Source organism: Simochromis diagramma, unplaced genomic scaffold, assembly GCF_900408965.1.
Source record: "Simochromis diagramma unplaced genomic scaffold, fSimDia1.1 OVJJ01000123.1, whole genome shotgun sequence".
Lineage (NCBI taxonomy): Eukaryota > Metazoa > Chordata > Actinopteri > Cichliformes > Cichlidae > Simochromis > Simochromis diagramma.
Genome location: NW_024386778.1, coordinates 3,202,517 through 3,219,689, shown reverse-complemented (window position 1 = coordinate 3,219,689; position 17,173 = coordinate 3,202,517). Strand labels below are relative to the sequence as shown.

Genomic DNA, 17,173 nt, shown 5'->3' with positions numbered 1-17,173 from the left:
TGTGATTTGTTAATAGCTGTAAGCACAGCATCTTCTCCTGTTATGTTGTATTAGTTTTACAAGTAATGCAGACATTTTCTCTGCAGTAGTTGCCTTTCAGTGGACAAATGTCCCTTTTTCATACAGTTAATGTAATTTTCTGGCGGTTCCTCCTAGTATAATACGAACTTTTCAAGACACAATGAAGTTACAATGAAAGCAGTGTGTGTGCTTGTATTTTCTGGCGCTGCTTTGATGAGTTGGTGCACAGTGCTAACTTGGAAATTCGCAGACGTTTACAGATACTTTTGGTGGCCTGTGAAGATTTGACTTTAAGACGAATACACTAATATGTAAACCAATATATTTTTGGCACATCTGTGAAACAAATTTCAGCTGGAAACTTTATTCTCAGAGCACGTAGATGTTTGAATCTGATGATCTACACGGAGTGCTAAAGAGGAGGGGCCAGTGTCTGAATTCCCCACCATTCCACTCTCTCGGGGATCCTAGCTAACGTAATAATAGCATCCTGACGCCCCAGTGAGCTGTATCCACACTTGTCAATGGTTGTGTATCCAGTGAACATTAATACAGAGTTGTTGTATTAAATGTCTCAGGCTTGAGTGTGCTGCCGGGCTCTGCTCTGTCTGGAAGCAGTAGCACTCTAGCATTGCTCTGAAGCTGCACCCCAATCTGTGTCCTGTGAAAAGCTCCCTGCTAATTAAAAAGAATGAGGTGGTCTGTTTTGGGTTTGAGAGCGTTAAGGAAGCTTGATGTTTGCTATTATGTTGCTAATTGTTCCTACAATTATGCTTGGCCTCCTTTTTTGCCTAGTCCAGCCTGTCACAGCCTGTCTCTTGGGGAAAGAGCTCGTCACAGTTACAGTCTGTTAAGGGCAGTAACTGAAACCTGTCAGTCACCCTGGGACATTATAACCATCCTCTTCCGTGTTTAGCTTTGTCATATCTGTTGTGGAAGCAAGATTCAGTCATGGACTCTCATGATTTCTTCGTGTCTGTCAGTCGTTGCATATGCTCGCTGGATCTCAGGCAGAGTTTTGTCAAATCAGAGTGAACAGAGATGTGATCAAAAGAGAGTCATCGCAGCAAAGAAGGTCATAGAGATATAACTTCCAAGGAGGGCAAGGTTGCTTTACATGCAGTTTTTCATGTTCTCCTGAATTTAAAGTTAATGTAGATCATGCTTTAAAACTTAAATAAGAACCCAGAGGGGCTGGGGGTGGCTGCAACGTTGCAAGGCCTGTAGCAGAATTGTCATCAGATATTGATGTCATCTGAGTTTGAGTTGAGCTGTTTCCTTACTTTGAAATTATTACAATTGCAGCTCACAATTCAAACTTTACTTCATGGGGAGGATCTATTGAAATAATGTCCAGCGGCATCATGGGCAATGTAGGATACAGCATTGGTGCTTTTTTGTTTCATACATAGTAATAACTCATGCTAGAGTCATAACAACTTGGAACGTAATATTTAAAAGCTCTTGTGCACCCCAACTTGTAATTATTTATTTGTCAATTTATATAAATGACCACCCAATTCAGTCTCCACCCCCAGACGTTGGTGTAATAAGCCAAGGCTGCGCGATCAGAGAAGAGAATGGAAACTAATAACAAAAATAAGAAATCCAGGACATCCACCTATGCCTGGAGCAGTAAAGGAAATGGAAGTGCATACCACTTTCTCAAGAAGCAGATGCTCTGATGTTGTTACTGTGGTGCAACAAAGGTGCTAGGATAAGGTATAAGCTATCTGAAACATGTAATGAAATGTTAATGTCCTTTTTTATGTTGATGGTCTGAAGCGTTATTTGAGACAAGCTGTCATGTTCACAGTTGTGAGTGGTGAGAAACTTGTTGTGAGTGCGGCTTCAGTTTTTCTTTGGTTTTAAAAATGTTCCTGTTGGGATACCCAGTCTACCCCCTTAGGTGCCACGAGCTACAAATCGTGTAATTAATGTCAGAGAGAGTTTTTTTTAAAGCCTACGTCAGTCCCACTATCGTTAAACTAAAAGCCTTTTAACCAGCTGGATTTCAGCTCCAGTGCCGAGCACGCTCAGCCCCCGGGCTGTCATCTCCTTTGACAGTGAGCAGATGGGAGTCTCTGTCCGTCCTGCAGAGAATCATGGTTGTTTTTGCACTTCTCTTTCTCAGGTTTTACAGAACGTTGGAGTTGTTTAAAAAGGAACGTGTCATTGTAAACCTGCACAGTTACAAACAAACAAACAAACAAACAAACAAACAAACAAACAAACAAACAAACAAACAAACCAAAAACATACTTGAGGCCCTTTTTGATGTCTCAACAGAAAGTCAACTGTGCTGTCTCAGCAGTTTTGTGTGTGGGCATGGCAGCAGAAGGAATCTCTCCCTGAGGGGTAAACTGTAGCCCTGCTTTCTCCTGAAATGGAGCGATCAGTTCTTAATTCAGAGCTGATTGTGCTCCTTCATTAAAATGCTTCTCTACAGACAGTGTTCAACGTTTTGTTGCACACAGTTTATGTGATTGGAGTAGGAAGCCCTTAGCTGACAACGATTCAGCGTCAGTGAACACACATTGACAGGATTGGTAGCATGTTGTGGAGTAGTTGGACTGATGGTACTGAGAGTCGGTACCAGTGAAGCACTTCCTCTTTGCGCCCCCCGTGTGCACCATAAAATCCATTAAGCTCAAAAGTAACTTTCCTTTCCCACCAGCTTGTTAGTTTTTACTGTCAGCTGGATGTTTGCGTCTAAATGTACTCAGCGGACCGTCAATTAAGTCAGCGTAGTTTGCAGTTTGCCTCAACAGTGTGTTTTTAATATGCAGAAGAGGCAGCTTCTAATCCGTTTTCACCTAATAGTTTCTTGACAAGTGGCTCTCGCTCAGTGGCTGCTTATTTTTAAATGATGTATACAACAGGACATCTTTGAGTTCATCTCTATCAGGGCAACCTAAAGTCTTCACAACGTCTGTTAATCAAACGGCTGCTCAGATATTGTTACTGTCTTAACATCATCTTCCAAACGCAGCTCTTTCACTCGGGCTGTTTCGTTTCTGGCCATTGAGATCGGTAAGCAGTGGCCTACTTTTAGTTGGACTGCAGCGGTAGCAGAACGCAGTCTGGCAACAGGCAGCAAAGAGAAGCCTCATTTTAAAAAAGATTCGGCATCTATTTAATGGAATTTGCAACTTGTACATTTCTTCCAGTCTGGAGATAACAGAAATCTCATATGAAGGTAAAATAAATATAAATCGGTGAAACACATGAGAAGTGTAAGGGCTGTGATCGTGACTGCATTTAGAACGGGTTGAAGGAATGTGTCCTGGAACACAAGTTTTTTTAAAAACTGATGCGACACATCAGTTTTTCCACTCAGGCAAGAGTCAGTTGGAAGATATATATAAGTTCCAGATGTTGCTTTCACTTCAAGAAGTCAGTGATCAGTAGATACTATAGGTGTTAGATGATTTCCTCGTACGTTCACTGGTTCTTACTGCTTGTTATTCTCAATCAACGCAGTCTGTGTCAGATTTCAGTAGCATGGATGATCAGTTCTCCAAGTTAAAGAGAAAAAAATAACTTTCAGGGTGACAGAAAGTCAAACAAGTAGTTAGTGTGAAGGGTTGGAAGGTATAATGATCAAAAAGAGGCAACTTAAAAAACAAAACAATAATAAGTAAAGAATGTCTTGACTGAAGTGGTTGATACAAGCTGAGAGCAGACCGCTGACGTCTGTGAGGGCAGACACACAAAAGATTAGACATGGTTTCATTCTCTGTGATGACTCAGGCTTAACTCTGAAGCTTTCCAGTGTGGTGGAGGTACACAGAAGGGCAGCTGATAATGCTTTAAGAGTTTTAAAGTGATCCGTGGCTAGATGATATAATGTGAAAATGAAAAACGTTCCCAGTAAGGAAATCACAGCATTACCCATCGTCTTTGTTAGGGTCGACACAGACCCAGTTTTAGGTTTTAAATGCATAAGAGTGCCTCTTAAATGTTATATTAAATAAAAAACTCTGGCAGATATTATGACCTTTGTGTCGTTGGGGTTGGTTCCGACCCCGTTATAATATAAGACTATAAAACAACAATTAGTGCTAAAACTGAAATCATAAACACACTCTGAGCTCACTAACACTGTTAGAGAGAAGTTAGGGGCTTCTCTCCTTCCCTGAACAAACGGCGCCCTTTATCCCTACTGCTTCCCTGGAAAAGTCCAGACGGACAGTTACAGGGCGTTCGAATGAAGACGTTGCTTAAGGAAATTACAGATGCATAAAAGAGGAGTTTCCGTTACAATGAAGCTGAAATTCACAATGGGACAACCTGAAGCGATCTTGGGGGTTTAGCTGTAGTGCATGGATGCATCTTGTGGGAAATCTGAGCCTTCACTTATTGCTGTGTGAGGGATCTAAAATGTGTCCTTCCTTTCCTCCCTCCCTGATTCCTCAGTGTCTAAAAAGCACGGGAAGCTGATCACCTTCTTGCGCTCCTTCATGAAGTCCAGGCCCACCAAGCAGAAGCTGAAGCAGAGAGGCATCCTCCGGGAGAGGGTGTTTGGCTGTGACCTGGGAGAACACCTCCTCAACTCGGGACATGATGGTGAGTGACAGAGCATTACAAAACTGCAGCGTTTGAAACCGTTAATGATATCAGTAGTCAATCGCATAATTGTGGCTAAAAAAAGCTTTTTTGCTCTTCAAATATTGGAATTTCAATGGAAATTACAGTCCAAATGTCTGTGCACAGAGTGGTTACATGTTGAGCGGTTATGTAGCTTACTCTGACAGTCTACGTAAAACCTTTCATTTTCTAGATTAGGATACTGCACTGGTAAGCATTCTTGTCATCTATCTTACTTTTCCAGTTTGCTTGGAGAGTTTAGAGGCTGGGTCGCCTTAGCTGTCGTTGTTGAAGTTGGTCCAGAGCCCTTTTTTTGCCCGTTGGCCGACACTCTGTCCTGCTGGAGACACTTTGTCCCGCTGTAGCCATGGTAGCCACGCTGTAGCCTTGGCTTTTAGGAGTGGATGCTGTGACATCCACGTGAATGCCAGGTCCCGAGGTTTCCCAGAAGAACACTGCAGCATAACCAGATTATTATTCACTTCACCTGTTATCTTACAGTTGTTTGAATGGCGTCCGCCTCATACGGCATGCAAATATGAGCTTGTAGCTCATCTGGTTGCACTGAAGATGTTTGCTGTATTGAAAGTCCATCTGCAGCCTGGTATCTGGCTATAATGGTCATAATGGTGGCCTGATTACACCTTAACATCAGCTCTGACCGGCTTAATAATACTGCTCTGTTGTTGAGCACTGATCAGTAACTTAATTTTAGTTCAGCTTAAAAGCCCATTTGTTCAGGTTAATGGATGACATTGCATGTGTGGACGTGCAGGATTCTCATTTGGCCAGCACATTTGTTTACAGCGATCACAGTTCAAACCATGTAATAGTATAGTCGCCTATCAGTGGGTGCTCTGTCACACATTTGTGGGTGAAGGAGCTGGACTGACCTCTGGAAATCCTGCCCTACCTTGTAAGGGGAGACGTGAGGTCTCAGTCACATAGTGCTCGGTCAGACAGTTAAGGTGTTTACTTGTGAGGAAGACCCCAGAACAACTGCTTCTGCAGAACGGACACCTTAAAGAACAGCCTGGATAAATTTTGATTCTGCAACTGTTTAGTTTTGATGAAGTCATTTTGTTTCTGAGTCCAAAGAAAAAATATTACGAAGGTTCCAAAATAAAACTGTAATTTTTGGAAAAGCTGTATTAAAAATTCCTTGCTACTGTTAACAGCACTTGGGAAATACTTAAAACAATTTAAAAAAATAACATTTTCATAGGGGGGCTAATAATTTTGTCGTCATCTGTAAAAGGCACATGAATTCTACTTATCTTGCCTTGGAAGTGCCTTAAACCTGCGTTCTTTCTGTCATCATGTTGTGACTCCTCTGGTTCTAAAGTACAGTATGATTGTACAGACGTCTGTAGGAAACAGCGCTTGCTCCCAGCACAACATAAAGATTCATTGTAGCCCTTCTTGTAATTTGTATGCCATCTTTCAAAACCCAGCTCATGTGATACATCCGTGAGTAAGGGGATAAAGGGTTTTCACTTCTTGTTGAACACAGGCCAGGTTAACAGTTTAAAGTGCTTTTAAAAGATGAGGAAACAGTCTAGTGATTTCCACATTTAAACACATGCTGTGCATCTTTGTGGAAAGAGATACTTGTAACAAGTTCTTCCCACTCGGTCCTCTCCTGTGCGGTAGAATATCCGCTTGTTTGTTCACATTGAATGAATGGCCTTATTTTCTCTCTGGCTACATGTGGAATTTGAACAGCTGCTTCAGCAAGTGTCCCACTCTGTCAATCTAAAATGATGTGTGAGCTGTGGGGAGGCCTCCTCATACATATACACAGTGTCCTTATCTTCCATAGACACGCTCACATAGACGAATAACATGTCTGTATTATGCATAGCTCCTGAAGGAGAATGAGGAGACACTAAGCTTTTTCGTGATTTTAGCTGTCTACCACACAATCACTGGCTCGGTGATTGGTTGCCTCACACGCTGATAGTTTCCTTACAGACTGCCTGCATCAAAACAGAAAATGGTTTAAGGCAACCTAACAGTACCAGGTCAAGAAATGCATGATTCAGTATGCGTATGTGTCCACTCTAGCTCCGAGAGTGTTTTTCCATCAGAAAACACAAAAAAGTTGGTCCACCCTCAGTATCCTGGCATCTTCTTCTGTCCTGCTGCTCAGCAAAGATTGAAAATGATGAATTGCCGTTGTTTTTGTTTGACAGTGCCCCAGGTCCTCAAGAGCTGCACGGAATTCATTGAGAAGCACGGCGTGGTGGACGGCATTTACCGCCTGTCTGGAATTGCTTCAAATATCCAGAAATTGCGGTAAGGAGGCACAAACTAACATCCAATGCTTGGGACTCAGCACTCAAAGTACTTTATACAACATGTCTCTCTCACCCATTCACACACACGTTGATGCTTTCTAATGATCACACTTTGATGAATGCATCAGGAGCAGCTCAGGGTTCAGCATCTTGCATGCAGATTGGAACAACCGGGGATCGAACCACCAACGTTCAGATTAGTAGATGACCTGCTCTGCCAATCCTGAGCCCATGTGACACTCTGACATTGTGTAATATTATATGGAGAAAAGATTGATGCATTTCTGGGAAAAGATCTTTGCAAACACTACTGGAAAGTAGAACCGTTTCATGGCCTGTCTCAGCACTCACATGTTAGTTTGTTGACTGCAGTTTGTTGCTTTGTCCTTTTCTCTCCCATCAGGCATGAGTTTGACTCTGAGCAGATCCCTGACTTGACCAAAGATGTTTACATCCAGGACATCCACTGTGTTGGCTCGCTCTGTAAACTCTACTTCAGAGAGCTGCCTAATCCACTGCTCACCTACCAGCTCTACGAGAAGTTCTCTGTAAGTAAAACACTAATGTGGGCTACAGGGCTGCTAACTGTTGCAGATTGGCCGTGACTGACTGCTGACTTTTCAAATTTGATCTCGATAGAAAATAAATAAAACAGGTTTATCTTATAGGAATTCTTGAAATTCCTCCTCCAGTCATGGGCCATAGACACCCCTAAAATAATAGCACCGCATTCGACACACCCTGTCATTAAAAATGCAGCAAACCACTGTGTGTGACTTGGAATAAAAACTTTCTCCAAGCACACCAGAGGCATCCCTCAGGATGAAGTAAATACTTGCTGGTTGCTATGGCAGCTAGACTGAGGAGGGGGGCTTCGCGGTTACAGACCGATGTTCTGTCTGTGCCCTATATATCAGCATGAACTTGGGATATCAATGGATTAAGCTTAATGTGGACATAGCGCCAAATCCCATTACTGTCAGTCTCTCCCTGTCTCCTAATCTCTTGTTTTGCTTTCACTCGAAGGAGGCTGTATCAGCAGCGACAGACGAAGAACGACTCATCAAAATCCATGACGTCATCCAGCAGCTTCCGCCACCGCATTACAGGTTAGTGTAGAGGCACATTGCCCCCCATTGGCAGGCTAAGGAGCTGCAGGGTTACAGACTGGCTGTGCATTCAGTTGTCTGTCTGATGGTGTTAGAATCAGAGCTTTCTGTAATGCTGTTGCATTGAGTGGAATCTTTGTCTGTGTTAGGATTAATTGAATTTCCCAGACTGTGTGAAATTTGCAACTGGCATTCCAATAGGGATTAAAGCCAAACGCTGATGCTCTGAAGACATAGTTTTATCATGTCCGTTAGCGTGCACATCACTGATGGAGCAAGTTGAATCTGAATATGTGATTCTTAGGACCTTGGAGTTCCTCATGAGGCACCTTTCCCGCCTGGCAGCATTTAGCTACATAACCAACATGCACAGTAAGAACCTTGCCATCGTGTGGGCGCCCAACCTGCTGAGGTGAGAGCTCATCCTGCTTTCTTTCATTGTGTTGAATGAATTGTAACTCTTCATCTGTACATTTGCTCAACTGGCTGGAGACTTCAAGATGCCTCTAATGAGCTTTTTAATTTCAAGTATAAGAAATAAAAGTTGCTGTTCTTTTTGGTGCCACACACTCTGGGTTCTTAGACTGGCCTGATTTCTAATGTTTGCCACACAAAGTACACTCTGTCTGTTTTTTATAATGAGTCATTCTGCCTGAATTGAAGGGTTTAAGCAGCCATCACATGTTGGAAATTCATCTCAAAATGGTTTTACTCAAATTCCAATTTTCTTTAACTGAGTTAAAGAAAATTTCACTTCTGTTTTCGCGTTTTCTCTTGTCTCAGGTCAAAACAGATTGAATCCGCCTGCTTCAGCGGCACAGCAGCCTTCATGGAAGTTCGAATCCAGTCTGTAGTGGTGGAGTTCATTTTGAACCATGTTGATGTGCTTTTCAGCACTAAACTCAGCTCACTAATAAGAGAGGGAGCAGGTACATAGACATCCCGCCAGCGTGCACACATTAAGCTAAATTCAAATAATTTGCCACTGATCGTTTTTCTGCTACATTGTCAGGTCACAACTCTTTGTCACGGCCAAAGTCCCTGCTGGTTTCATCACCCTCAACAAAACTTCTAAGTCTAGAGGAGGCCCAGGCCAGGACCCAGGCTCAGATCAACTCTCCAGTCACTGAAGACAGCAAGTACATTGAAGTGGGTGAAGGTCCAGCTGCTCTGCAGGGCAAGTTCCACACCGTCATTGAGTTTCCCACAGAGAGGTCAGCTGTTTTCCTGTTTTATTAATGTCTATTATAATGGAAAAACCTTGCATGGTGCTCCTTCTGCTGGTGTTTTGGTGAGACTGCAAGACTTTCTTGTCCATCATCATTTTCTATTATAGGAAGAGACCGCCTAACAAGTCGAAGAAGTCTCCTGTAGGTAGTTGGCGTTCTTTCTTTAACCTGGGCAAGTCTTCCTCTATGTCCAAGCGGAAGTTGCACCGCAATCCCAGTGAGCCTAATGAGCTGAAGGCTATGGCTCTCGCTGGTGAGTGCTCACGCCGCATCTGCAGTAAAAACTGTCTGGAGCTAATCAGCGTTGTGCAGCAACAAGAGCTTAACAAAATACACCAAAGTGACAGCAGTGAATGTTGATGGTTGTGTTTCAGGAGGAAGAGGAGACACTGCAACATTAAGGTCAGCCAAAAGTGAAGAGTCACTGAGTTCCCTGCATAATGTTGAAGGTAATTATTTATGACCTCCACTTCACTTAAACTTGGAATAGAAAGCTTAATCAGTCGTTATCTTTATCGTTTGTGTTCTGTTCTTCCGCCAGGCGAGTCCAAGGTGTACCGTCCTCGGCGACCGCGCTCCAGCAGCGATGCTCTGTCAGCCTCTTTTAACGGCGAGCTGCTGGACAGCCGGCAGCACTGCAACTCGTATGATAACCTGGATGGCACAGAAGACAGCGACGGAGACGACGGACCCATCTGTGTGCCTGCTCTTATCTCGCCTCCACGCTCAGCAGGTGAAGACGTGGACCTCAGCCCTCCAGACATCGGGATGGCCTCCCTGGACTTCGACCCCATGTCATTCCAGTGCAGTCTCCCTGACACCTCCTATGCCTTCCCCCTGGATGATTCACCGGTCAGGGCTGAGGGCTCCACTTTAAAGAGGAACCGGGGCAACATCTGTGGCAAGACCAATGGCTCTGATCTCATCTCTGCCTCCTTCATCAGCAGCTTGACTTCCCCGCTATCCACAGATACCAGCGTGGCTACAGGGGAAAAGGCAGAGAACAAGAAGCTGACTGCGTCTTACTCGTACACTGATAAACCCACACAGGCCGTGTCACCTATTAAATGTGGAAAGGCCGCCAGTTTGACACCTTTTGTCACTTCAGACACTTTGTCCGCAGAAACACGTGGGAAGATTACAGCTGGACAGGCTGTCTTTCCACAGTCTTTATCTTCTCCTTCGATATGCAAGGACTCTCCTACATTGATGGGCAGTGTATTGCTGAAAGTAGCTGAGCCATCGCTAAGTGAAGCTTTTCAAATGGAGCTGAATTCTAAACTGGCAGCCTTTGACAGTGTGGACAGCCGAGAGGTAAAGGGAGAGGACGGCGTGCAGCAGGGACCAGCTGCTAATAGCCAAGAGCACCAAGGTAGGGCAGCGAATGAGATGCATACTTTCGACCTGTTCTTTAGATGAAAATAAAAGTAAAGTGTTTGTATGTATTTTTTGCCAGGTTTAGCTTTGCAAGGATTTCATCTTAAACCTTTTTCTTCCGATGTCTGAGCACCTTACTTACTCCCCGCCTTTTCCCCACTCTTAAAGCACCTTAAAACCTTCCCGCCTGTTCCACAATCACCTAGAGCTCTTGCTTATTCATGCTTCAACTATAGTTCCCTTGTGTTTTTTGTGTTCCCACTAGGAGTCACAACTCTGGACTCTTCAAAGGACCCAACCCCTTGTTCCCTCAACTCTACAGCACCCTCTTCTGTCCCTCCTCCTCCACCTCCTAAAAATGCTGCCCGCATGTTGGCCCTGGCCCTGGCTGAGTCTGCTCAGCAGGTGTCCACTCAGTCTCAACTGCGGTCTTCTGAGCCCTCAACACCGCTGTCCCCTCTGCAGCCGCATGAGGCCTCCAGCTTCCAGGACTCGCCACATCCTTTTGTCCTACAATTCCAGATTGCCTCAGAAGACGGAGCTGGACGAGGAAGTACTCCCCCACCAAACAGTGCTGCTACAAGTGTGATCACAGTTTCATCTCATCCCTCCACTTCCAGTCCTTCAAACAAACACCAGCCACCAGAGTTAACCAGCATGATCACTAAGCCATCAGACAGTGCCAAGTCCTCTATAACTGCATCGCAGACAGAAGTGGACCCCCCACCAGACACTCCACTTTACAATTGTGCCCCACTCTCCACATCACCCAGCCGGACTTCTCCAACCAGGAAAAGTCCAGAAAGACAGCAGCCTGTGACAGGACCAGTCCCACTTCATAGTAGCTCATCCAATTCCACTGCAGCCACAACCCCCAGTGGCAACAACAAGGAGAGTGGAATCTTACAGCAGCATGGTCCTGAGGTAAGGATATCATGTTGGCTGGTCCCAAGAGGTCCTAGCAGTGAATCTCAAAACTCACTGTTTTGGGATTGAGTATGTTCTCAGCACCACCTCCTATTTTTGACAGAAGTTATCCTCGGTGTAGGCTGCAAGTCTCTACCTGTATGCATATAGGTATTTTTTAAATAATTGACTGTATACCACTACTACTCTGCATTCAAATACTCTGATACTTTAGATACTTACAGTTCATATTGGAAAAGTCTTGTGCTATTATAAAAAAAAAAAATGCACAACTCTTATTTTTCTTTTCTTTCTTTGTTTTTTTTTCCTAAACCTGATATAAATAATGACTTATCCTGTGTTGGCCTCTTTTTCTCAGGTCAAACCAGAGGAGAAGGCACCACCCCCAGTTCTTCCAAAACCACCAGAACAGCCAGCTCAGAAGCTGAAAAGATCAGTCCCACCACCCCAAACTCAGCAACAGAGCCAAGCCCAAATACAACCTCCAGCTCAGACACAGCCTCACACACATTCCCAGACATTAGTCCAACCCCAGCCTCATCTCTCAAAGGCTAGCGCAAGAGTCGCACCCACCTCTGCTGAGCCTGTGGAGAAACCTTGGGAGGCCATAAAGCCAGTGCAGCCCTGTGCAGAGTCTGGAAAATATCACGACTCCTATGGACCCACTCCTCCTGCCCCTCCTGTTCGCACTATAGAGAGCAAACTGGCCACAGCAGCACTCAGCCAGAGTGAAACCTCCTACCATATCCTGGGTGAAGGTCCTCCGTCTGGCCATATGGAGGATGCTCTCCCTCACCATCCTCTTTCTCCTCGTAAATCTTCCACGCACCAGCCAGCCTACCTGTACCACGCTAAAGGAGAACCCGTCCTAATTGATCCTCCAGGAGCTGCATACTACCACCAGAGGTCTGTAACTCTGGGCCCGCAGTCTATACCACACCACTACCAACCAGACAGTGTCCCTCCACACACCTATGTGTCAAAGTCTGAGCCTCAGATACCCTACAGTGCCCGAATAGATAACAGATACAGCACTTTAGGCCCCAGGTCCTACCATCACTCCATCAAGTCCAGAGGAAACCCCAGGAGTGTTTACCTAGCCCCAGGGCCTGGGCACCAGGGCTACAGTCATGACAGAACCCATGGCTATCCCACCATCCGCAGAGTGCACTCGCTCCATGTTCCTTCCAGCATTCGCTCAGTGCCCATCCAGAGGACTGAAGTTCCTCCAGATGACGACATGTTCTTCTACCACCGACCGGTGTACCAGTGCAAAGCCTACCAGCAGCCCCCGCAGCAGTCCTCGCAGGCAGACTACCATGTTACCCAGCTGCAGCCTTACTTTGAGAACGGACGAGTCCAGTACCGCTACAGTCCATATTCTGGTTCAGGCCCATTGGAGGCGCCTTTCTATGACATTGACCCATACGGCACTATCAGAGTCAGGCACCTTCACTCCTACAGCAGCCGAGATGCAGGAACACTTCCTGGGCGTCCTGGTGGAAAGGCGACTGGGTATCACTACCTCACTCGCCACATTCTTCCTCCTGGGAAGGAGCACAGTTTTGTGAGCAGGGACATGCCCCCCGGGCATGGGAGCAAAGAAGTTGCTGCTTACTTATCCTGGGACCCAGAGGAGTCCGAAAGGTTGCGTATGCATTCTATCCGCAGGGAGAGCAGGGCCAGGCTTAAGGTTAAAGGCCCCGTCCTCTCTCAATATGACAACGTGGGCTTGTTCACACCAGCAGATATATCAGGCTATGAAACCCTGCACCTGCGCAGTAAATCTGACCCAGGCAAAGCTGTGCTGATACCGTCTGAGAGCAAAGACGGCCGCTACCTGCCCAGACAAATGGTGTCGGACCCTGAAGCCCTCATGTATATGGAGACTGACAAGCATGTCCAGGGCAGCGGAGTGGGTGACAAGCCTGATGCACTTTCCAAGCAAAGCAGCTCCAAGAAATGCCAGTCCTCTCACTCCCTCCCCTCTGCTCTGAGCCACAGTCTCTCTCACCAGCAGGAGAGCGGTCGGCACGAGGCCAAGTATGAGCCCGGAGACGACGGCAGCAGGTCTAAACACAAGAGGAACTTTCAGGCGCGTTACGAGTGTCCAGATTCTGACCACCACCAGAGCAAAGTGAAAACATCAAGCGGCTTTCACAGCACAGACGATCAGTCATCAGCCCCCAGGGAACAAATCGGCCGCTCCAAACCCGAGCGATCGCACAGCGTCCGAGAGCAGCACTACAGCCAGGCCAAAGCAGACCTAGACAGAGACTACTCGTGTCAGAAACACAGCACGAAAGCAGTGCAGTCCCACTATGACAACTTGGACGATTACCACCCAGTACCTCAGCCTCATGCCCCTGTTCAAAAACATGGAGCGTCCAGCTCCTACCCAGCCCCAGGATTTCCAGTGAGCCACAACAACAGAGCTTACTCCACAGCTCTAGGTCAGGGGGCCTTTATCCAGACTAGCCTGGCCATGCAGAGGCCCGAGACAGAGATTCATACAGAGTGAAGCATTTAAGGGGAGGTGTAAAATAATCTTAAGCTGTGTAGAAGAAAGACTCTGAGCTATGGTTGAGCAGCCTCTGCAGGACAGTGGACTGATGTATCACCAATATTTTTGCTTCTCTGTATTTTTAAAGAATTGTAAAGAATATTGTAAGACTTTTTACAGAAAGTCCTGAATGTATACCTGAAATTATTGTCCATGAGGTCTTGTTGTTGTGATTGATTGAGACAGTAGCCGGTCATAAATGTATAATGATATGAAAGACGTGAGGTACTTTTAATAGGAACCACAAAAATGTAAATTATATATACTATATATACAAATAGAAACACTCATAAAAAGGGATTTTAGTTTGGTTTTTGTTTTTTTTATATGGTGTGTCGCTGGGTATGAGCATCAACTGGGACTAAGGTTTGCATTTTAGAAATGCATGCACTCTATCTCTTACAGAACAGTTCTGTGTACTTCTCTATCCATTGCGTTCTCTCTGGATGTCACAGCACAAGTCGTTTCAGGCGGAGGATACGTGTAGGTCGACGCAGGGCCTCCTGCTAATGCGACAAAAGCAGCGTGTCCATGTTTGTTTTGAAGAATCTGAGCAGGAGGTTGGATGAGGACCTGCAGCCGGGTACTTTGAGTTAATGTAGTGCTTGTCAATGTCTTTATTTTCTCTGACTGTGCCATTTTTACGTAACTTTGTTATAAACTGATTACAATGACTTCTAATGGAATGTGTTGGTACTCGTGTTCTTCATTAGAAGAGGGACCAAATGACTCGGCACAGTTCTTGCACATATGGGATAAAGATGGGAACGTGGATGAATGCCTGTTGTAGCACCAGAACTGTAAGGGGTTATTTTTCTTGTCCCCCCCAATCAGATTGATGGTACTTTCTGTGCTAACTGAATAAAGCTGGAAACGATGTCCTTCTGAACAATGTGGGGAAGAACACATTGTTGCTGCTTTGTTGGGGAAAAACTTGGATGAGCCTTAAATTTTGTTCCTGCAATCCATACATTTTATTTTTCCTGTCATAATACATAAATGCATGACGATTCTCGATATGTCAAGGTTGAAGGATTATTTTGATTTTTGTGGGTTATTTAGTTTCGTATCACCTTGATGGTTCTTTTTTTTTTTTTTTCTTCTAAGGATATGTGGGACAATTTTCTTTTCGGGCTGGAAATCAGTGTATAGTACATTCATTTGGTATTATACTATAAGCCCTTTCGGGGTAAGCATAATGGATGGATTACAATATGTTTCAACTATGTCTAAATCCAGGTTGTACTCTGTAACTGTTTAACTTCTATATCGCTTGCAGGTTCTGCTCCTCTTGCCTTATGTAAAGCCTCTACCTTTTCAGATGGGGCGTTGATGTAAGGCATTATGTACTTGAATGTGAAAACACTCGTCTCAAAATAGAAGTTATCTACAGTTAGATATGAAATAAATAAAACTGTTCAGGAAGAGATAGAATCCATGGCTTTTGTGTGGATCTGAATGTTTCTCGAAAACAGAATCGCAGATATCAGAAGTGTTATGAGTGTATCTTAAATTAGTGACGTCACTAGAGTGATGACTGATGCTTTGAGCAAATAAAGAGCTTGAATATAAAGACCGACCGTCGACAAATTTAAAGTCTCCACACTTATATGCTGATGAATACAGGTGGTATTTTCAAAGTCCACATGTAGTCGTGTGAGTCAGCCTTTCCCCTGTCTCTCTGAAAAAGATAAATAAAAACGTTCATGACGCACCGCATTCATAGCATCGCAGCCGCATCTTCTAATGTAGTCCAAGTCTAGTGTTAAAAGAGACTCCTGTCTCCTACAGTTTGCCTTGCTCAGGATGTTGAACACCAATTCCTGCTGACAGACCATTGCTGCAAGAAACATGACTGTTTTCTCCATGTACCCAATTATTTACTACATGATTGAAATAAGTTATTACAGTAAAAAGTAGGTGTGATAAAACATGGCAGTTAGCTGAAATGAAAATAAACTATACTTTTGACAAAAATAAACAATATTGTGTTCCCTATAATTAAATGTAATTTAGTCTTTATTGGTTCAGCTACATTTACACACACAGCTTACCTGATGAGGCTTTGATGGACAGGTGAGTCAAATGAAACTAAACTGAACTATAATAACTTTGATGTAAATGCGCTGTGATGGACTTCTTTTCAGAGCAACACATGACTTACTGAATAGCAGAGTGTTGGTGGCTTTATGCAGCTCTGCAGTTGGAGACCCGGCTCAGTAACTTTACATGGTCTGGACTTTGTGGCTGAGTTGCTCTGGTTTCTTAAGTTTGCAAAAACACCAGTTACAACTGATGGTGGAATATATCGGAAGGAACATTTTGGAACAGTAGCATCTTATTGCAGGACCATGCTCAAATTACATTCAGTGCTTTGGAACGACCTATTTGTTCCCAAATGTTTATAAAGCCAGAATGCATGGATATGTCCTTTTGTTTTATACACACGGTGCAACGGGACTGAAAACAACTGAAGATTCACAGGCATTGACCAGTTATTTGGTGCATTTCCCCCTCCTGTGGATGAAGCACAAATATCTGGGGTAAGCTGTTATTTGAAAAGGAAATGCTTGCTGCAGGAGAATCAAGAGAATGCAACGTAATCCCTGGTTCAGCTGTGATGATGACCAGAATGCCATATGTATTTTAAAATGACAGCTCCACAAACCTCACGGCTTTCTCAATTTGACCAACAGGGGGATCTAAAATGCATAAGAATATTAATTCCTTTCCAGAGAAACATTTATGAAAACATAAAGCATATGTAATGAATGTAATTGTCTTACCCCAACTTTGGTATAACGTCTAATGCATAAAAGTGACCAACATGAAGGAGAATGTGGTGAAATCATTCCACCACCACAAGAACAGAAACTCTCAGGTTTGGCAAGAGAACTGCAGAGTTTGGAGTTGTGCTTGTACTTAGTTTTCCCTCCTGTTTCATATACTGATCAGAAACCTCGTGTAAAAAAGACAATTGCAGTAGGACTGATATGATGACACAGCTGTCATGTTTGTCATCTGAATTCAGTTTCTCGTTTGAATTTATAACGGAGA

The 17,173-nt window shown here is 44.3% G+C and overlaps 1 protein-coding gene across 9 annotated transcripts in view; it reads left to right on the top strand.

The window, feature by feature from the left end:
• arhgap32b (Rho GTPase activating protein 32b) overlaps window positions 1–15,556 on the top strand; it is a 114,416-nt gene extending 98,860 nt beyond the window's left edge. For all 9 annotated transcript variants that reach the window (XM_040012178.1, XM_040012174.1, XM_040012184.1 and 6 more), the window contains 12 exons: window positions 4,441–4,590; window positions 6,807–6,909; window positions 7,315–7,459; window positions 7,938–8,020; window positions 8,325–8,432; window positions 8,804–8,949; window positions 9,033–9,234; window positions 9,357–9,502; window positions 9,624–9,698; window positions 9,791–10,621; window positions 10,892–11,550; window positions 11,912–15,556. In XM_040012178.1, the coding sequence (XP_039868112.1) occupies window positions 4,441–4,590; window positions 6,807–6,909; window positions 7,315–7,459; window positions 7,938–8,020; window positions 8,325–8,432; window positions 8,804–8,949; window positions 9,033–9,234; window positions 9,357–9,502; window positions 9,624–9,698; window positions 9,791–10,621; window positions 10,892–11,550; window positions 11,912–14,074 (4,811 nt within the window). In that variant the 3' untranslated portion in view covers window positions 14,075–15,556. The remainder of the gene's footprint in view (window positions 1–4,440; window positions 4,591–6,806; window positions 6,910–7,314; window positions 7,460–7,937; window positions 8,021–8,324; window positions 8,433–8,803; window positions 8,950–9,032; window positions 9,235–9,356; window positions 9,503–9,623; window positions 9,699–9,790; window positions 10,622–10,891; window positions 11,551–11,911) is intronic.
• The last annotated feature ends 1,617 nt before the right edge of the window (window positions 15,557–17,173 follow it).